At 38.4% G+C, this 22563-nt stretch overlaps 1 protein-coding gene across 7 annotated transcripts in view; it reads left to right on the top strand.

Annotated features, from left to right (window-relative positions):
- Positions 1–9144, top strand: part of SCUBE1 (signal peptide, CUB domain and EGF like domain containing 1) — a 298746-nt gene extending 289602 nt beyond the window's left edge. For all 7 annotated transcript variants that reach the window (XM_061582352.1, XM_061582354.1, XM_061582353.1 and 4 more), the window contains 5 exons: positions 142–303; positions 2487–2684; positions 3650–3802; positions 5557–5636; positions 5902–9144. In XM_061582352.1, coding sequence (XP_061438336.1) covers positions 142–303; positions 2487–2684; positions 3650–3802; positions 5557–5636; positions 5902–6054 — 746 coding nt within the window. In that variant the 3' untranslated portion in view covers positions 6055–9144. The remainder of the gene's footprint in view (positions 1–141; positions 304–2486; positions 2685–3649; positions 3803–5556; positions 5637–5901) is intronic.
- The last annotated feature ends 13419 nt before the right edge of the window (positions 9145–22563 follow it).

The raw sequence follows: 22563 nt of genomic DNA, 5'->3' as shown, positions 1-22563 counted from the left end.
ATGGATCTGCTATTTTTGACAGGATCCTTATGCTCTTTATATCTAACATGTAGCCCTACCCTAATATATCTTATTTTTAGTCCATTCTTTATGTCTTCACCTCTACTATATTGAAGAATATCATGGTTTTCCACTATATAGTTCATTGTTCTCCTGGCCACTACTACAACTCTACAACCCACAGATGTATCAGATGTCCTGTTGGAACCTATCAGCCTGAATTTGGTCAGAACTACTGCATCACCTGCCCTGGGAATACTAGTACAGATTTTGATGGTTCTACTAATGTTACACACTGTAAAAGTAAGTCGTATTTTCTTGGGACCAGCATAGATGGGCTGTAGTCTAGATATTAAACTGCCAGTGCTTAAGCCTGGTTGTATAGACACAGACAGTTTGGAAGATAATTCTGTACTGTATAATTATTTATTTATTTATTTATTTATTACATTTATACCCCACCTTTCTTTCCATGATAGAAACCCAAGGCGGCTTCCATATGGTTCTCAGGCGGCCTCCCATCCAGGCACTGACCAGACCTGACCCTGCTTAGCTTCAGCAGGGAGCTGGCCTTATATGCCTTCAGACTATAGCCTGCGACCATTAGCCACTCATCACACATTAGCCACACATTACACATAAAACAGAAAACTTCAGTGGCCACTCTTTTGAGACAATCCCTATGTGAACTTGACAAAGCACAGAATTTAAACAGAAACCTGGATTCAACCAATCTATATCCCTAATCAGAAATTAGGTTTCCTGGAAGGCCGCTGAGGGAATGCCTCCCACCGCCTCAAAGTAGACTGCTGGCAAGTCCCATGGCAACTTCCCTCCACAAATCCTTCTTGCTGCCTCTCTTCTCTGGGGGGAGTCAATTTAACCTGATGGATGCCACTTGCAGCCTGGGCCACTTGTCTAAAGCTGGGACTGTTTAAACCCCGAGCAGAATAGCCCCCCTTTACTTAGACTGCAATTCTAAACACGCTTGAATGTGAATTGCATTGAAATTGTCAAAGTCTTCCAGGTAAGTGTGGTTTGAACACAGATACCCTCATTGACCAAATAGACATCGTGATCCTAAATATTTTATAATGTAATATTTTTCTTAACTTGCAGGTCCTTTCTTAGGACATTCATTCCCCTACATTTCCTCCCTAAATTAATTTACAAATAATCCCAAGGTTTCCAGGAACAAAGTTAGAAGAGTGGAACAGCATGAATGATCATTTCCTCTGGGGATAATATTACCTGTAGGACCTTTTCCATATCTAAATATAAATGTTTTATACAAATAGTGTGTGTGCGCGCGTGCAGGTGGCGGGTGGGGTACGTACACATGTGTAGAGCTGTCACTTGATTGAATAAATGGATGAATACTTTTATGAGTTTTAACCAATTTATCATTGAAACCTGGATAAATTTATATAGGAATAAAATGCTTTATGATGAAAAAGCATTTTCACTTTATCTTTAGATGATGCGGGCATGTCTTGCGCAGGTACCATCTTAGAAAGGGCGTCCAGTTCTGCATGTGAAAGAGAAAGGAGTGCCTCTTCTAAAATGGCACCTGCCACATATAGTTTTCTAAGTATTTGTATTAATACTTACGGCTGCATAAGCATTTTCCATGCAAAAGAGAACAAAATATTAACAAAAAGACTCCCCAAATTTTCCTTTTCGGGCCACTTAATTTTTATTTTTTACAGACCTGATCAATTTGTGACTGTGTGCAATTTTTTCATTTTCATATATGCTTGTTCTACCTTGGAAAAGTGATATCCATCACATAGCCAATTAAGTCTGGCTATGTGATGATGTCACTGAGGGCCATCAGTGTGAAATCTCATCAGTAGCACCATGTACCACGGAAGCCCAGGTATAACTCTAAAGGAAACACAAGAGGCCTCACTCTGACTCTGAACATTTTCATGCTCTCCCATACCTGATAAATTATCAGAAGGGGAGTGCCTTTTTCAGGAAGTGGAAATGTTCTCAGATAGGACCACCAATTTTGGCTTAGCCCTAAAGATAATGATTGACTGTCAATTTTTTAAAAAATATGCTACTTCATTTATCAGGGTCAATTTTCTTTATCTGATCAAAAAGATATTGGCTAAAAAAGCAGGTGTGTGGTTTGTGTGTGTGTGAGAGAGAAAGAGAGAGAGAGACAGAGAGAGAGAGAGAGAGATCTGTATCTATATTTATGTCTAACTAGATGAAAGTTTTCAGAAGAGACCACAGGCAGATTTGTACTAAGATCTGGATCACAAAAGGAAGGTGCTCAGATATTGTTGTTCATAATTATTTACGCCTCATAAATTGTTGATATGCAAAATTATTTACAATCTTTGTCCTTTTCATTCTCAGAACAAGTGTATCAGGTAGGTCATGAAAAATTCCATTTTGCAAATAGGAAACTGAAAAATTAGTAAAACAATCTACACAGTCCATTGCTCCGTCTCTTATTATTTTTTTCACCATAGATCAACAATGTGGTGGGGAACTTGGAGACTATACCGGCTATATTGAGTCTCCCAACTATCCTGGAGATTACCCAGCAAATGTTGAATGTATTTGGAATATAAGCCCACCCCCAAAGAGACGGATTCTCATAGTGGTCCCTGAGATATTCCTTCCCATTGAAGATGAGTGTGGTGATGTTTTAGTTATGAGGAAAAGTGGTAAGTTGCTCTGCTGTCCTACAAAAGTCATGAAAACACCTAATAAGAATGTCCATTCATAACTGAATAAGCTGCAGTGAACTGAGTACATTTCAGTGCCCTTGAGACCCATAAAGACCACCAAACTGCATGGTGGCCACTTATGCTTACCACTTGGTAGCTCTTGCTATATGGAGAGCTGGTTCTAATATTTGCTATAAAATTGAGAGACAGGAAATTGAAGTGTGTAGTAGAGAATTTTATTTAATTATTATTATTATTAAATTTTATTTATACCCCGCCTTTCGGCCAAAGGCCCTCAAGGCAGCTTACAAAGAAAAATAAACACAGGTATAAAAATACAATATAAAAATACAATAAAAGTAGTACAATTTACAAAAAATAAATTAAATAACATAAAAACAAATAAAATTAAATAACAAATAATTAAAGTACACAACTCTTAAACAGTGATGTTTAAAATGGCGGCTGCTCTTGATTTCTATCCCAGCTGAATAGAATAACCATGGTTGGAACCTTTTGGATTGTACTATCAGTTACAAATTACACTCATAATTTGTAACACCTGGCTACACACTAAGCCTAGCATTACTATTCCCAACCCCATCTCCACCCCCAGTCTCAAATGGACCACAAACATATGTAGGTAGAACTGTCTATTTGTCGGTGTGGCAGTCAATTTGGAGAAAGGCCTTAGCTCAGTGACAGAGTACATGATTGCATGCAGAAAATCCCAGGTTTGATCCCCAGCATGTCCAGCCAAAATTGTCTCAGGAAGGAGGCTGGGAAAGACCTCTGGACTGCTACCAATCATAGCAGACTGTCCTCATAGAGAGACCAAGGCACAAGGTAGCTTCATAAGTTAATCTGCTGAAAATGCTACACTTTGGAATGCCTGGTATTTGGCACTTGTTGAAAATGGCAAGACAATTTTAAAAAATCTGTTCTACATTTTTATTTTGCAGCTTCTCCAACCTCTATTACTACCTATGAAACTTGCCAGACCTACGAAAGACCCATAGCATTCACCTCCAGGTCACGAAAGTTGTGGATTCAGTTCAAATCAAATGAAGGAAACAGTGGCAAAGGATTCCAAGTACCATATGTAACATACGATGGTAATGTTTGTGCCATTTTCCATCTCTATAATATATATAAATCTGCAAAGATCGCTGAAGGAAAATAATACAAAAGATAAGAATTAATGTAATATTTGTTAGGCTTTTCTCCATTGTTTAAACAAATCAGTTCCCCTTTCTACATTCACACAGTATTTTTCAGCAACTGTATAGGTAATTATCTTCCATGCAGGTATATATGTAATTATTTCATTTAGGTGCACATATGATATACATAAGTATATATTTTTCCAGCAACTGAAAATTTTTCAACTACTTTTGCCCTTGGTTGTTACATTATGAATTGATTGGTTTGGATTGTGTTGATGTATGTCACATGGAGTAATTTGAAGTGTGACATACATTTTAATAATAAATAAAGTCATAAGTTCTAATAGTAAATAAATAAAATACAATACATTAGCTCAAGTTAAATAGAAATGTGCCCTTTTTGTTACAAACAACTTTACAAGGCCTTCCTAGTAGCTGCCCCTAGGGTTTGAAACTCGTTGCCAAGGAAGGCCCATTTAATCCCATCTTTAATCATCATATCTGGTGATGTGCAAAGACATTTTTTAGTTAGACAGGTCTTTGGCCTGTAAGCTATTTTGCAAATATGTGGAAATTGTTGTTTTTATTTATTCTTCTACCTAGTTGTTATTTTTTATTTTATTGTATTTTTAAAGATTTTGTTGCATTTATATTTTTGTTAGCCACATCAAGCACCATTTGGTGGAAAGGCAGAATGTACATATAATAAATAATTCATAAATTATCTGGATAAATCTCATTGTCCTGTTTTTCACATAACACCAAACTACTGTTTCAGGCTCATGTACTCATACTCATCTTTCTCCTGTGGCACAGCTGCAAAGATGAGATAGGAAGCTAATCAGTTCCCAGTTATGTTTAAACTAGGAGAATTCTGATTAGTTTGAACTATGTTTTGTTAATGAGCCAGGATAATAAATAATGGCTTCCTTGAACCACCTAGACTTTAAACTATAGGTCCCCTGAATTTGGGCATCACTAGGAAAGTGAAAGCTTGCAATCTGTTCCTTGTGAGTGTGGACAGAGCAGGACAGGGGAGCATGCAAGTCCAAGACTCATTCCTGTCATGCTAAACCATGGTTTAAACTTATATGCAAAAAAGCCCAACATGTTCGATCAACATAATGTTTTTCCTGGTCTCTTACCCAAGGTTGAAAATCAAGCATGCTTTTTATGCCTTTCCAGGAATTTCCCATGTATTCCCTTTTCAGTGTTAACCATGGTGTAGTGTTATGAAGGTCCCAATCGTAAATCTAAACCAGTTTGCAACCAGGTTTGAAGCTGGTTTGGAAGGCCTGGTTAAAGGTAACTTTTGTGTAGACATAAAGGAAAACAGAGAGAAAGAGAAGATTTTGGCCCAGAACCTTGATTTTCTGGATTGACCCACAATGTTGCATACAAGTTTTGTCTTCTGCCTGTCCCGCCTATGTTCTCATCAAACTGACCACTGTTCTGTGAATACATAAAGAGAAGTTGGCTTATTATTTTTAGTATCAGCTGATATACTTTGCCATATACTTGTCTAGTGTGATTAGGTTGAATTGAATAAGCAACCTTTGCTAGATATTAATATGAGAACTATAAAAGTGACTGTGAACCTAAATTGAGAGTTGCTTGCTAGTCTCTGGACCCTAGTGACTTTCCATGAGATGATGTGGGAGTTAAAAGTTGCTTACTTGGTCTTTTTGCTGTTTGCTTTTCAGAGGATTATCAACAGTTAATTGAAGACATTGTTAGAGATGGACGTTTATACGCCTCAGAAAATCATCAAGAAATTTTAAAAGTTAGTAAACTTTTCTTTCACCCAGCAATGCCCAACCTACTATTTTTCTTTCATTGTTCAATGCTAATGGCCGTAAATCTTGATAAGTGATTAAAATGTTCCTAAAAATCAGAATGTTGAAAACAGAATCTCTTTCTGAATGGGAAGTACACAATGGAAATGTGCCCAGCAGAAGGACTGACCAGGGGCAGGGGTGCTGGGAAGGATCCCTGTGCAAAACATATGATTGCTATCTCTCTATACATATATTTGTTGTCTCTCACAGGACAAGAAACTGATCAAAGCCCTTTTTGATGTATTGGCACATCCACAAAACTATTTCAAGTATACAGCACAAGAATCAAAGGAGATGTTCCCCAGATCATTTATAAAGCTACTGCGATCAAAAGTTTCCAGATTTCTACGACCATACAAATAGATACCTAGTGCTTTTCAAACATTTTTGTTCTGTTGCATTCCTGTCAAATATTGTATTATTTTCAACAGTAGAAACATTTTTGCTGTTTTGAAAACTCATTGGCAGTCTTTATCTTAAATTGTATATTGAAGAATAACTATAATGCTTTATAATCTCCAATATTTTGAATGGGATTTTTTTTACTTCAAAGAAGAAATCATTTTGGATTCAAGTGCATCCAGTTGAAGATCCAAATTTATGCATGCACTAGTTTGCCTTCAGTTTATATTGAAAAACATTTGTTTTAGAAAATGTATCTCTAAACATTTTCTTCTAAACAAAGAAGAAACCTGGTCAAAGAAACTACCTGCAAAGAAGAGTTATGATAGAAAGGAGTATGTAGTATAAAATAATACTTGGATTTTGAATTGCACTTGAACTTTATATGTGGAATTTTATGGAAGAAATCTGAATTTCATTGTTTCCCATTGGCAGTTTTGAAGAGACTTTGTTCTAGGTATAAACCAAAAAAAGACAAAGAATGGTGTGGATAATAACATTGGTGTGTAATTTTTTTAATGTATTAGATCTAATCCCACATTCTAATAGTTTGCTGGCCCTACTATAAGATTTTCAAAAGTCTACTAGTGTCTAAAGCTGCAGATGGAATTATAGACAATTTGGTTAAACTGTTATTTTTTACAATAGGATGGAAGAGACTCAAGGAAAAAAATAGTAGCCAGTTTTCTTGTCCTTGATGGAACATCTAAATAAGTACATTATATAAATATATAAATATATACTTCTATCTGTGGGTTCCTTAGTAGTATTATCTGTAGGTAATGTAAATACCGTTCAGATCATAGAGATGTATCCAACTAAATCATAGTCAGAATAGACCCATTGAAATCAGTCAACAAATCCATTGATTTCAGTGGGTCTATTCTGGGTCAGACTTCACTGGAAATGATCCATGCTCCTTCTGCCACAAGCAGAGGCCACAATCCAGAGCCCTTCTTGTAAATGGTGACAGCTATGGTGGGAGGAAAGGCTGTGGGAAATGGAGCTCTGCGAGTGTGTTTGGTTCTTTCACTCCCTAGTCAGTAGTGCTTCATTTGCAGGATCCAGGCTATGTAACTGGTTTGTGGCTATGCCATTTATATCCACATTTCCCCAAACTTGAAGGAAGCTGAAACCTTATGATGAGAAATAGATCCTCTGCAGACCCAGATGTAGTCAGGACACAAAATGCTGGTTTTGGGAAGAACCTCAAAAATAGGTACAAGTAATTATTTTTTGTTCCCATATGTTTCCAGTGTACTGAGTAATAACCCATTGGTTGCTGGTCCCTAACCCTTAGTCAGTTTGATCTAATTCAATATGACTGGGCTGCTATTTTACTATGTGTGTAATACTTAATTATAACGGCTTCAGAGAGCAAGATACCAACAGTACATCTACTTTTGTGTTGAAAAATGTTTCAAAAGAAATATTACAGACTTCACTGCATTTTTTTAAAACTTATTTAACCATGTAAATGGTTACCATGTACATATATCATAAACATACACGAAAGAAAAAAAGTACTTGTAACATGTCTTCATCATCCAAATTCTAACATTTAATAGATATATGATAGAAATTTGAGAGCCAGTGTTCTCAGAGCTATGTACAATTATTACCTGTCTCATCCACTTTGTTGTCATTAACTTCACATTTATTGTAATGCTGTACCTACCACCTATCGAAACAGTTGTTTTCTGGCACATCCAGCAGTGGGTAGTGGGTAGGTGTGGTGCCGCATGCCTGATCTCCTGGCAGCAGCATAGCTACACATTACCAGTAGGGGGAATGGCAAACTGTAGAGACATTGCTGCTGTGCGAGAACACCAGCAGGAGTGCCATATTGGCTTTGTTGGTGCACGTGTACAGCACTAACATCCCCACCATCTTGCCCCTCGCAATAAACTTTTTTCAACACATCAGGTGCGTAGTGATGCCCCTCCACACCAGCTGCTACTGGCCACATCCACAACATTTTTTGTAAGATAGACCAGTATTAGCCCATGTGCATTTTAGACTCACTTTCACATCCGCAAATCCTCTTTTTAGTATAGCCAATGAATTATACTCTTAGCCAAACTGATGGATTCAGCTCTAGAGGTAAGGACATTCTTGCAACTGACAAAAAGTCCCTAGAAATGGCACTGTTTAACATGCTCTCCAAACTCCTCATTCATTGATGAGGGATAGTGCCATAACTACTAATTTAGTGCCCAGTCCTAGCTTCCAGTTCTACTTCCGTTTTCCCTGTCTCAGAAGCTGGTGATGGGCTGAATTAAGAACGGTTGTAGACTTGTAGGGGGTACTTACTCAAATAGGGGACACTATCCTTGCTCAAATGCAAGAGGCTGGTGAGTGGTGATCAGAGACAGTTTCGGTTATGGCGCCTGTGCATTTCAAATGCTTGCCTGCTGCCCACTCTGGTATCAGTGCCAGGTGAATACCTTTTTATTTGTCAGAGCATTTCATGTTATTTAACTGCTATTTTCTGGTTTAGTCCAGTTTTATTGTTGGTTGCTGCTGTTTTTATTTTTATCCTCTGTTACTATTGAACTTTTTATTGTATAGATTTCTGTTCTTAATTGAACACCTACCAACCCCCACTCAAAAAGATTATGCCGAGGGCGGCTTATATATTTGCTAAATGAACAAATAAACTTCCTTTCAACATTTCTTCTGGATCTGAAGAGTTCATTAATGTACTTGCCAGTCTGATAAAGGATATGAGCAGGTGCATAGCTCCCAGATATACATAAATATTAGAATATATCTGGGTAACCACAAACTCCCCCTCCCGTTATATGATATAGTTGCCAGCCTGTTGTGTATTATATGATTTTTTTTTCTTTTATAAGTTCAGCATTAAATATTATATTGTACTGGAGTCTGTAATATATTGCTTTTGAAAAGCTGCCTAAAAAGAAATAATATTGGTAAGAATCACAATGTCTCCTACCTGGCAGCAAGTAAAGCCAAGGTTGCAAGGCATCACTAAATGCATTTGTAGTGAGCACATTGAAAGCATACAGAATCAACAACAGCAAATAAACCCTCAGTTGTACCTGTTTTCAAGGTATATTTCTCTCATTTCTTGACTAACGTCATACGAAAGCCTCACATCTCCTAGATAATCAACTGTATAGTCATTTCTTGTTTGACAAAAAACATTAGGATTCAAACAGGTGTAACGAGGACATGGATAACTTTGGGGCCTCTAAAATACCTTTGGATTTTAATTTAATTGTTGTAGGCTTTGTTGCTTCAATGTCTTTCAAGCTGACTGCTAATTTTTTTTATATTCATGGCATTAATGCTCAGCTCTGCCAACTTAATAATGCTTCTCAGTATCTTCCTCATTTTTAGGACTTTCTTCCCCCCCCCTTCTTTTTCAATGTAAATGAAATGTTCAAGTCTTCAACCCAGTCAATTCATTCTCATGGTGGGAGCAAACCTAGAGAGCTTGTATCTGGCACCACGCAAGTGACTTCTTATGCAAGCTGAATGAATTATAGATTCACTCAAATATGTGATCCTCTTGGCACCTCATACACATGGTCCTGCCTCACTTCCCCTTATGTGCAGAGGACAGTACTGCAGCCTGAAAGTCTGGATGAGACCTTCGTTTGATGTTGTTGTTTTTAATGTGCATGTTGTAAACATTATGTTGAAATAATAAGAATCAGTCCTACTGAGAAATGGACATGATTTTTTTCCTAATTGTAATTAACTTGTGCTGTATATACAGGCTAATGCAGTTAAATGCATATGTTCTGGGCTACACACAAATTGGTAGATAATGTGCCATTGTAAAAGTTAAAACTATTACACAAAATCATAGTTTCAACATGAAAATATTTAAACTTTGGACTAATACTTAGTTTTCTAAATGCCCCAGAGATTAGTCTGAATGTCCTAAATTTCCAGGAACACAACAGAAATAATTGAAAAGCAACATAAAATGCTGTGGGAAAACCCACAGTTTATATGGCTTTAGTCAGGGGTGGGCAACACAGTGCAAGTGGGTGCATTGGCACCTTGAGGTCTTCCCCTTGCCTCCCACCGCTGCCTTGGTCATGAAATGGTGACTGTGGTTACCTTTTTCTCTCTTGAAAAGTACATAGAGCTGAAGGAGGAAGTTGGAAGAATGACACTCTTTCAAGGTTCAAATTAATTCTCCTAGATCTGACTTTTACCTAGATCCCTTTAAAAGTGAAGTGTCTGGGTATGTGCTTATTCTGTCAGGGACAGGGCTGATCTGGGGGAAGTGATGGGGGTGGCATCCAGAGGCACTTGGTCAAAAATCCAAATGTGCCAATGGGACTAAAAAGGTTGCTGACCCCTGCTTTAGGTAAAGAACACATTCAGATCCCCCACAACCATTGTCACTTACCACAGCCTTCTATGAGCCTATGTATATTTTACATTTGTTACATCATAAATAGCCATGTATAAGCCAGGCTCTGATTGTTGAGAATTCTGAAGCTCTCCTAAAGACAAAGGAAGCTGGAGGAGGGGGGATCATCAGGAAACTCAGGGAAATGGAAGCTAGTGGCTGCCTTTATCTTTCTATTGATTGTCTGCTTACGTTCTCTCTCCTTTAATCACTAATTGTCCCTGCTCCTTTCCCTGTCCCTCTCCTTCCGTCAGAACAATTAGCCACTAAAGGAGAGTAAAAAATATACATCAATGGAGAAAAGTAGGCTGTAGCTCTGTGATTCCTTCCAATCCACCCTGGCCCACCTCTACCAAGAGCCGCCACACGGATCCACGCAGCAGGCAGTGGAAGATGACGGGATGCCTGACTGCTACCCTGCCTCCAGCTTTCTGTGTCTCCAGGAGAGCTCCAGAATTCTCCAGCCTTAGAATAAACCAGCTCTTTCTATTTCCTGAAATATATGTTTCTTTTAAATTACAGTTTGCAAATATATATGCAAAGCTGATACTGCAGAATTTCTGCTGTCATTTACTTTAATAATAAAATGCATCCCCAAAACAGTGAAGCAACCCATCAACTTGAGTTCCCATCATAATAAAACAGTCTAACTGCTGTACTCTGATCTTTAAAACTATTTAGATGATTCACCACCTGCCCTTTAACCATAAATTCATAATATGCAATTAAATGGGTAAATTATAAAAGCTTCAGTGCAGGTGCCTTTGGAGAGCCAGTGTGGTGTAGTGGTTAGAGTGTCAGACTGGGATTCAAATCTCTGGTCAACCATGAAGCTCACTGGGTGAACTTGGGCCAGTCACTGTCTCTCAGCCTAACCTACCTCACAGGGTTGTTGTGAGGATAAAATGGGGAAGGGGAGAACCATATTTGTATGCCACCTTGAGCTCCTTGGAGGTGGGATGTTAATAATAATAATAATAACAACTACAACAACAACAGACCCAGAATAATGTTAATTCCTTTTGAGCAATGGGGTGCAGGAGGAAGTCTCTGTGGCACACACAGGCTCTCTCCTTACGTCAGGGTTGGGCAAGCACCAGATCTTGCTGGATGACAGCTCCCATCATTCCTGACCATTGGCCATCCTGGTTGGAGTGGATGATGATAGTTGGTTCTCCAGTAAACCTCCTTTACATATGTGTGTGTAGGATAAGGATTGTGCAGGTGCCCCAAACATACAATGTGCCTGCTTGGAAGCACACCTCATGTGTTGGGCTTTCTTTTGAATAAATAAAATAGCTCCCCCCCACACACTCTTGATTTTACAAATTGTAAGATGCGTCTCACATCTAAATATATATACACACCTAGAGATCTTACTTAAAGAGCAAGGTGTCACTATGTTTACAACTTTACTGATTTCTATAGGACAATTAGAAATTAATTTGTGGAGGCTTCGTAAGATGTTCTGCTTGATTTGCAAATATTAGACTATAATCCAGCTATGCTAAGCACTTGGAAGTTCCATTGATTTACGTGGATTAAGCACATACATGTATATACAGCCATGATATATCTTGATTGGAAGACTTATTACATGTCAATTAAACTGAAATATAGATGAATAATTTAAGGAATGATCCAATCCAAAATTATGTATATATATTATTTTTAAAATAAGCTATTCAGTCATTTTATGGTATCTATAATTACCTGGTTTGTATGTCACAATAAGCTATAGTATGATTTGCCGTCACCATGGGAATGGCTCCCACTGAAGAGCTCGCACCCAGTCTTTTCAGATTAATGTGGGGTGGCAGCCAAGCCAAAGTTTGGCTAAGCATGTCATCCAAACCCGGAATCATAGTTTAGGTCTGTCCTCCTTAACCACAACCTGTAACCATAGGACAAACCTTGGGTACAGATCATGTTTATGGAGGAAAGATCTTAACCACTATTCAGGGTTCGGACAACATGCTAAGCCTAACCTTGACTTAGTTGTCATGCCACACTAATCTAGAAAGCCCAGGGAGAAGCAAAGTTATTGTGATCTTCTCTTTGGAATGCATAAGAACATAAGAAGAGCTTGCTGGAGCAAGCCAGTTGTCCATCAAGGCCACAGTCCTGCTCACGCAGTGGCCCAACCAGATGCCCATGGGAAGCCCACAAGCAGGACCCGAGCACTAGAGCACTCCCTCCTCTTGCAGTTCCCAGCAACTGGTATTCAGAAGCATACTATCTCCTACTATGGAGGCAGAGCATAGCCATCGTGGCTAATAGCCATTGATAGCCTTATCCTTCATGAATTTTTCTAATCCTCTTTTAAGCCATCCAAGATGGTGGCTATCACTGTGTCTTGTGGGACCTAATACCATAGTGTAACTACACTATGTGAAGAAGCGCTTTCTTTTGTTTGTCCTGAATCTTCCAACATTCATCTTCGTTGGATGGCCATGAGTACTCAAGTTATGAGGGAGAAAAACTCTCTATCCACTTTCCCCATGCCATGCATCATTTTATATACTACTATCATGTCACTTTCTACTTGTCTTTTCTCTAAATTTAAAAGCCCAAAATGCTGCATCCTTTCATCGCAGGAGAGTCGCTCCATCCCCGATCATTTTGGTTGCCCTTTTCTGAAACTTTTCCATCTCTACAATACCCTTTTGGAGGTGAGGTGACTAGAACTGTACACAGTATTCCAAATGCAGCTGCAGCATAGATTTATATAACTGCATTATATCAGCAGTTTTATTTTCAGTACCTTTCCTAATGATCCCCAGCACAGAATTTGCCTTTTTCACAGCCACCACAAAGTGGGTTGACATTTTTATTTAACTACCCACTACAACCCCCAAGTCTTGTTCCTGGTCAAAAGATTAAGATTTTTTACACTTTACATTGAATTTCATTTGCCACTTTACCACCCATTCACTCAGTTTGGAGAGGTCCTTTTAGAGCTCTTTGCAATCCCTTTTATTTTTAACAAGCCAGAACAATTTAGTATCATTACCAAATGTGGCCACCTCACTGCTCACCCCTAACTCTAGATCTTTCATGAACAAGTTAAAAAACACAGGTCCCAATACCAGTCCTTGGGGGACTCCACTTTCTACACTTCACCATTGGGAAAACTGTCCATTTATTCCTATTCTCTGCTTTCTTTTTCCTAGTCAGTTCCTGATACACATGAAAATCTCTCCTCTTATTCCAAGACTGCTAAGCTTACTTAGGAGTCTTTTTAGTGAGTCAAAAGCTTTTTGAAAGTCCAAGTACACTATGTCCACTGGATCACTTCTATATGTTTATTGACACTCTCAAAGAACTCTAATAGATTAGTGAGACAGGACTTACCCTTGCAGAAGCCATGCTGGTTCTGCTTCAGCAAGGCTCAGTCTTCTATATGCTGGGTTATTTTATCTTTAGCAATACTTTCTACCGGTTTTCCTGGGACAGATGTTAGGTTAACCGGCCTGTAATTTCCAGGATCCCACTGGATCCCTTTTTAAAGATTGGTGTTACATTGGCCACTTTCCCATCCTCAGACATGGAAATGGTTCTGAGGGACAAGTTACCTATTTTTGTTAGATCAGCAATCTCACACTTGAGTTCTTTGTCAACTCTGAGGTGGATGCTATCCAGATCTGGCGATTTGTCAGTTTTTATTTTGTCTAAGTCTAGAACTTCATCTCTCGTCATCACTATTTGCCTCAGTTCCTCAGACTCCCTTCATGCAAAAGTTAGTTCAGGCACAGGGATCTGCCCTATATCCTTCACTGTGAAGACAGATACAAGAATTCATTTAGCTTCTCTGCAATCTCCTTACCCTTACCCGGCTTTAGCACACCTTTGTCTTCCAAAGATTCAACTGCCTTCCTAGACGGTCTCCTGCTTTGAATGTATGTTTGTGTGTTCATGCTAAGCCTTTAAAAAACATTTTGGGGCTCATAGGCATCTGGTATTTTTGATGCACTTTTGCCTAACAATTGATCTCCACAAGCCACACATATCCTCAGCTGACTCCTCACTTACCCCCCATCTGTATGCCCAGCAAAACCAAAGTCTCAGGTAGATTGTACAAAGAATATGAGGTGCAATGTCCTTACTCTGGATCATTTAGCTCTTGCATCTCACAATGTCAGTCTTAAAAACCCTCTATTCATCCCAATCTGAGATGTTATCTGATGTTGTTTTCTATCTCACTCTCCCCCACACACCTCACTTTCTAGTTGCACCTTTCATATGGGTTCTAGGCTTTCACACCCTCCCCCGTGTTAATTTATAGACATGTTAATGTGAGCTTGGTGCTATGTACAAAAAACACCGGAATGTGCCTTTCTTCACAGCAGAAATTCGAAAGCAGGGCCTCCTCATGTATACTCCACATAGGTGGTACACATAGAGGGCAGCATAAAAGTTTGATTCCTCGCCCCACTATATGCAGAAAATAAACCGGAGTCTTGTGGAAATCAGAAGTAAAACAGAGGAATTTTAAATAACCTGGGATGAAAGAAGAGCATTGTAAGCATTTGAAAAAGGAGACTTTAAGCCTTCATCAAAAGTAGAAATCCAATTCCTGTCAGAATAAGCCCCTCATTGAAGTTGGACTGAGAAAGATTGTTTGGATCATAGCTGCCATTTAAGCGGATACCTGCACAGGAAGATTACCTATTCAACAAAGAATGTTTATCTGAGTACCTATACTTCATGATTGTACTTTCATTTATTCTGCGTGTACCTTTCAACTTTTTAAATCCTTGATGCCATGTATTAGAAACAATAACGTGTACATACAGAGATACCTTTTCAGGTATTCTAATTTAGTTTATATATTTACAAATGCCAACAAACACCAGAACTATTCCATGTACCTTCATATGATGATCGTTACTTGACTGTATTATATTTCAAATGGCAGGGCTACAATCAAGGAGTAGTATTACTTAAGGCTTCTATTTCTCATTTATTTTTGAGCTTTGTACTCTTTAGAACATAATTGGAAATGTTGATACTGCAAGGAACACAGTTTGAAGTGCTCACTGGGAAGGTGTTGCTTGTGCAACATACTTTTTTTAAAAAAAGACTGAAAATATTTTATTTTTTTATTTTAGTTATGTAAATAGTGTTCTATACATTGTACTCTACAATGAGGAATAAATATTAAGACATTGAGATAGTCATGCATTAAATATTACTTCTCTATATGTTGGTGGGAGAAAACAACTGAAATGCTAATAATGCCTTGGATTGCAACTTGCTACCTCTTCCTGGTGGATGAAGGGGCAGAAAGCCTTTTTAAAAATTACATATTACAGATTTGGTGACAACCCCATTGCTGCGTAGTAGGTCACAAGGCAGCTAAGTCCCAGACCCAGCTGAACTTACACAAGCTGGCTGTAGACTTGTTCATTTAAACATGTGTCTCTTTCAGTCACAAATAAAGTGTAGTGGAGCAAAGGGTCTTATATTTAAAGCAAAAGGGGTATATGGGTGAGAGGAGCTGAACCTTTATCTCCTCGCAATTTGTTACTCTTGAGCACTTTCCTTCTCAGCTGAGTGACAATACCAGAAGGGACCTCAGCTGAGATTAAAGCACTTGAGAAAGCCTGTGGGGAGAGTTCAGCTCTCCTCACTGCAGGATTGCTCGTACTGTGTACTTTCATTCTCTCGGGTCATAATGACAGTCACCTTGAGTACACGGATGAAGTGTGATAGGATTATGCATACATCTAAAAAGCAGAAACAAAATTGTTTATTTCCTAACATTAAAGATGAACAAATTGAAATAATTAGGTAGTTGAAGGGGAAGAATATGGTCAGATACACTTAAAACCGAAGAGATTGCACACACACATAATCACACAAATTTTGTTAGAATCAACCTAGAGTAAGTATTGTTCCCTAATTCAGTACATAACATCAGGTAAAATGCAACATATGATTAGCCTACTGAAAGAGTGATGAAAATACATTTTTACCCCGCTTTAAGCACCTGAATTGAGTGCACAATGGGTAGTGAAGGTGTGGGAGACAATGAAGTGATCTTGAGTAGACATTCTCATATGAGGATACACGGGGGGAAGGAGGTCAAAATAGGACATGTAACATAAATTTCACCTGCACAATTTGAAAACTTTGTTCTGTGGATCATGAATCTTTCCATGGGCGAGATGCTTATGCTAGATTTCCCAAATTGTTTTTCCTGAGTTTGCAGGTGTGGGCAGCAGCTCCTCCATCTGAAAAACCTTGGGGGAAAACAAAAACTAAAATTTGTGTCTAATAGTAACAATTCTTACCAAAGAAAATATTCCTGAATATTCAGACATCTAAATTGAGAGATGAGGCATCCACAGTGGAATTCTCTTCAAAATGTATCTTGTAAAGGCCAGCTTAGTTTCACTTTTCTATCCTTCGTACGGATTTTTTTATTTATGCAAATTCTGTATAATTGAACTTGCTAGACTGATATGGAAATAAAATGCAATCCATCTTTGGAATTAGGATTGTCTCCTCCACAACATTCTCTGAAGGAGAAAGACCCTAGGCAATTGTGTATGGTAAGACATATGCCAAGAATTGCCCATTGCCTTGTATTGAAATAGAGTAAAAAAGAAAAATTGCTGGGTTGGGTGACAGTAAAACTAGCTATGCTTCTTTGAAACCATCTAGGTGGGGAAACTGTTCAGGAGCTTCCTTGTTCATATCACATAAAACGTAGCAAAATGTTACCATATTTTGTTATTCTGTAAACTTTAGGTGATCTTCCCATGAGGCAAGGTAAGGTCCCACTTCAGGAAACAGAACTTGATGCCATTAAACATAATACATTTACATAATACATTTTTTTCAAAGTGGGTTTAAAGTTTATTTAAAGCTGCCAATGGAGTGGTAAAAAATGTCCCCAAAACAGTGGGCAAGAACACTGTAAATAGGTTTTCCAGAGTGGTTCCTAGTGCCATCTTGGAAGCTGTTTCCTGTTGCCAGATGTGACTAGATGTATGGAATGTTGTAGAAGGCTGATCGTGGGTTCTTGGCTTGTTGCTTTGCCCAATAAGTCTAATTTCAGCTATTAAGACAGGGTGAGGAAGCAAGGAAGAAAGAAAAAGAATGGAGAACTTACGAAGAAACATCAGCAAAGATATTATATCTACACACAATGGAAATGGAATTATTTGGCCAATTCCCAAATCTTTGTTCTTGACAAATAATCATTAATGCTGTGTCTCAAAAAGCTACATTAACAAGTCCATTGTTTCTGACAAAAGGGTCCTTAATTGGATATGTAATATTTCTGTATTTTCCTTGGTTTTTATTAATTACTGAGTATGAAAAAAATCAGAACTAAAATCTTTGCAGATGCTGCTGATAATTCTAAGTTTTATTTTCAGTGTAAATTATGTACACATTGCTGTTTTTCACAGGAACTGTATCATGGGACGTTAGAAAAGTAATGGTGAATAAATGTATAAAGTTTGGTACTTAAGACTTTTTTTTTAATGGTCTGTGCTTTACCAACATTTTTAACACTGCCCAAATCAGTAACTGAAAAGGTTGTTGTAAATGTACCTTGTTCTCAGCATTTATCTCTGCCTCTGTATATGAGTATCTTTGTTTCTATGTCAAAGCTCAAAAGGAAGCATGTAATTTTTTGTTGTTAATTCACTTTCATAATAAACCTAAAATGAGATAAATGATCTGTAGCATTCCTCATTCTGCTATTCTGGTGGTGTGGATCATAACAACATATTTATAACTTTCATTGTCAGATTGTCACCACTAACAGGAAATGGGAAAGCAGACTAAATTTAAATATGAATTAAATTGAGCTTTAAAGGAACCATAGTGAAACAGAAATATTAATTATGATTGCCACTATGTTGCCTCTATGTAACCCAGAAATAATCTAAGTCATGTTCATTTAATTTAAGTGAGACATGGCTCTCCCCAGAAGGTTACTTTCTCAGCTACAGAGCTTGGATCAGAAATACTGAAGCTAGCATTTAGCAAGTCACATTGTGATTTGTTTTGCCTAAGAACCTACACACAAAAAAGCAATGTGATTGGAAGTCTTACCATAAGCATATTTTCAGTGGACTTCTTATTCAGCACCCTTAGGGTTATTTTGACATGTAAGATGGTAAACATCACTTTGGGGAGGGGGCATAGCTCAGTAGCAGAGCACATGCAGGTTCAGCCTCTAGGCAGGGCTGCCTGAAGCTCTAGAACAGGGGTGGGTAACCTTTTTGGCTCCACAGGCCAGATCCTTATCAGAACCTAGCCTTGTGCACCACCTGTCAATCACCTGTCAATGTCTTGAAATCAGGACTTCATCTAGTCTATGCCATCTAGTCGTCAGAATTTCGAAGTGGTTTGAATAAAATGTCCATTAAAATACAGATAAATCAGATGTTAAAAACAAGTTGACCTAAAAACAAACATTAAAATACAAATAAAGGGCAGTATTCAACTAAGTAATTACACAAGCAGAATGACTTCCATTTGGTGAGAGACCTTCCCCCTTCTCCCTGCAAACCCCCCTCGCCATCCCCAAATCTGCTCCAGAGGGTCCGGGTAATCCTAAAAACAGATTTAGGGGCTGTGGAGGGAGGGTAGGGAGGGAGAACATTGCATTGTGCAAGGAGAAATCTTTGCATTGATGGGATGTTTGCTTTAGCGCTACATTGAATACAACCCAAAATCAGTTTCAAAAATTATGAAATAAAATTACATATTAAAATATATGTCAGCTATACATATCTGGGTAGCTTGTCTAAATAAAAAAGTTGTGGGCAGGCAATAAAAACAATACAGTGATGGTGTCTGCCTAATATCAATAGGCCGGGAGTTCCAGAGTTCCACTGAGGGATAGATTCCTTGCAAGTGCAGAACAAACATTTTGTGGCACTTGTGAAAGTGCAAGTTCAGGAGTTCAAAGCAGTCGAGTTGGAATATATAGGCTAAGTGTTATTTTGTTTATATTTACATTTATATTCTATATATTTGTAAAAATTAAACGCATTATACCACCCTTTGCCAATATGGCACCCTCCCAATTTTTTGGACTACTACTTCCATCAGCTGGGGCTATTGGGAGTTTATTTATTTTATACCCCGCCCTTCCTCCCAAAGGGAGCCCAGGGCAGCAAACAGCAAGTGATAGAACACACATACACACACTAAAACACCAAAAAAACAAAATATTCTTTTTAAAAAATCTTTAAAAAAAATGTCTTTAAAACATTTTTTTTAATGCTTTAAAAAATCTTTTAAAACATCTTTTCAAAAAGCCCAGTTCCAATACAGATGCAGACTGGGACCAGATTGTTCGAGGCTGCATTACACATTTGCATTTTTTTAAAAAAACTCTGTAAAAGCAGCAGTATAGAAATGAACAACAGACTGGGCCATGTGGAAATGAGGGGTTATCCTGCATATTAAAAGAAATGAAGAATTAAAGCAAATGCTTTAAATAAATGATATACAATATACATCTTGTGAGCTGCATCCACCATGCCTAGGTTTTCCCATAGGTGCATTTACAGAAAAATGTTTGTTCAGCTGTCTATTTGGCAATGCTTTTTAGCTTGTCCTAAGCCCTAAGGAAAGGACTGACTTACTGTGTGCTTTGAATTTTTTTTTTAAATGTGATTTTTAAAATCTCGACTGTGTGTAGTCCTTATACTAGATCTGCAGCAAAGATTGTTTTCAATCAAATGATTATTACGGTCAATCAACTATTAAAGAAAGTACAAACTGTAAAAATATATACTTAAAAAAACCACCCCGGAATTATTATTATTACTTATTCATAGACATTTATATTCTTAGAGTGGCTAAGACAGAATAATAGTCACTTAAAACAACCAATCATCAATAATAAGGTATCTCAAAAACAGAATATAACCAGCAAAGGTAGGTGTTAAAAATATTATTATTAATATTAAAGATAACAATAAATAGCAATCAACAATACATTACAGAGAAAACTGAAGAAAGTCTCATTTTGGGTCTCACTTCCTCCCTGCCACCACTCTACTGTCTCATCTACTGATGCAAGGCCAGGGGAGCTCCTTTATTTTGGCCACTGCATTCTAGGATTCAGCCCGGAACAGCCCAGAACGGCGACTTCCCAATGAGCCAGACCTACCAAAATTCACCAACCACACATGTTGCTGCCTCTCGTTTTGTTGGGAAATGGGAGATAACACAGGATGACCCAGAAACCTCTGGGGTGATCAGCAATACCCTTTCTCCCTTTCTTGCTGTTTGTAGGTCCACTAAGCAGCACTATTCGTGCTGCTACCAGGTAGCAAATGGCTGGTGAATTGGGGAGAAAGAGAGATTGGAAGGGCAAGTCAGCTAGCTTTTACTCATGGCTTTTCTGCTGTAGGTAATGAAAGAAGACACTACTTGCTGCCACTGAGCCACCTCCACAGTATAAATATAGCATACCTGGGCTGCTGCCTTTTTGGTCTGAAAAAAGAAGGGATCATCCTGTCTCTGCAGGGACCAACAGATCTTATAGTGCCCCTAGTGGGAAGAAGAGTAAACTGCAGCTATTCTCTAGCACCAAAAGCTATCTGTAGTTGCATTCAGTACTAGTATAGCTTACTACAAAAACCTTGCTAGGAAAGAAAAACAACAATGTACTATATTGTTTTTACACACATACCTCATTAATCATTACTAGAGCTGCCAACTAAGTAATAATATTTATTGGAGCAATTTGTTTTGCAGTTAAATTTGCATACTATCAACATTTGCGTAGATGACTGTATAATTTATAAATAAACACTACCGCTCATTGGAATGAAAGGTCATCTTTAATATATATTACAGTAACATAAGAGAATCAAAGTATTCACAAAAATACAGAAGTGTGCCCTTAACTTTCAGCAGTACCAACTTAAATTTGACATCAAATGAAATTTGTCTCTGTTGTTAAATTAACTGAAGTTATATTTGGCTATATACCATTGAAAACAATTGGAGCGCATAGCACAAATCTTTGCTTGTGTGTATGCAAGTGAAAGTGGTTTCTGTGAAAGCTTGTGGCCCAGAGCATTTACTCATACAGTTATGCATGACTGGTGCATTTGATTGACTTGGCTGGTTCAGATGTTGTTCTGGGCTTTGTTCAGAAAGATGTATTATTGCATGGAACGTGGCTTACGTGGAAGTTTTGTGTCTTATTGCATGAATCCCATGTAGTCATGTGGGACTGGTGAATTTGGTGGGTCTGGCTGATTAGGAAGTTGCCGTTCTGGGCTGTTTTATGTGAAAGCGTATTATAGCCTGGAACGGGTATCAGAATGTGGTTTTCGTGGAAGTTTTGTGTCTTATTGCATGCATCCCATGTAGTCATGTGGGACTGGTGAATTTGAGAGGTCTGGCTCGCTGGGAAGTCGCCGTTCCGGGCTGTTTTATGTAAAAGCGTATTATAGCCCAGAACGGGTATCGGAACGTGGTTTTCATGGAAGTTTTGTGTCTTATTGCATGCATGCCATGTAGTCATGTGGGACTGGTGAATTTGGGAGGTCTGGCTTGCTGGGAAGTCGCCGTTCCAGGCTGTTTTACATAAAAGCGTGTTATAGCCCGGAACGGGTATCGGAACATGGTTTTCGTGGAAGTTTTGTGTCTTATTGCATGCATGCCATGTAGTCATGTGGGACTGGTGAATTTGGGAGGTCTGGCTCGCTGGGAAGTCGCCGTTCCGGGCTGTTTTATGTAAAAGCGTATTATAGCCCAGAACGGGTATCGGAACGTGGTTTTCATGGAAGTTTTGTGTCTTATTGCATGCATGCCATGTAGTCATGTGGGACTGGTGAATTTGGGAGGTCTGGCTTGCTGGGAAGTCGCCGTTCCAGGCTGTTTTACATAAAAGCGTGTTATAGCCCGGAACGGGTATCGGAACATGGTTTTCGTGGAAGTTTTGTGTCTTATTGCATGCATGCCATGTAGTCATGTGGGACTGGTGAATTTGGGAGGTCTGGCTCGCTGGGAAGTCGCAGTTCCGTGCTGTTTCATTCCGTTTCGGAGGGCATTTTGGTAGTTAAAGGGTTAATAAAATCCTA

Source organism: Rhineura floridana, chromosome 8 (assembly GCF_030035675.1).
Source record: "Rhineura floridana isolate rRhiFlo1 chromosome 8, rRhiFlo1.hap2, whole genome shotgun sequence".
NCBI classification, from domain to species: Eukaryota; Metazoa; Chordata; class Lepidosauria; order Squamata; family Rhineuridae; genus Rhineura; species Rhineura floridana.
This window is presented reverse-complemented; position numbering and strand designations above follow the sequence as displayed.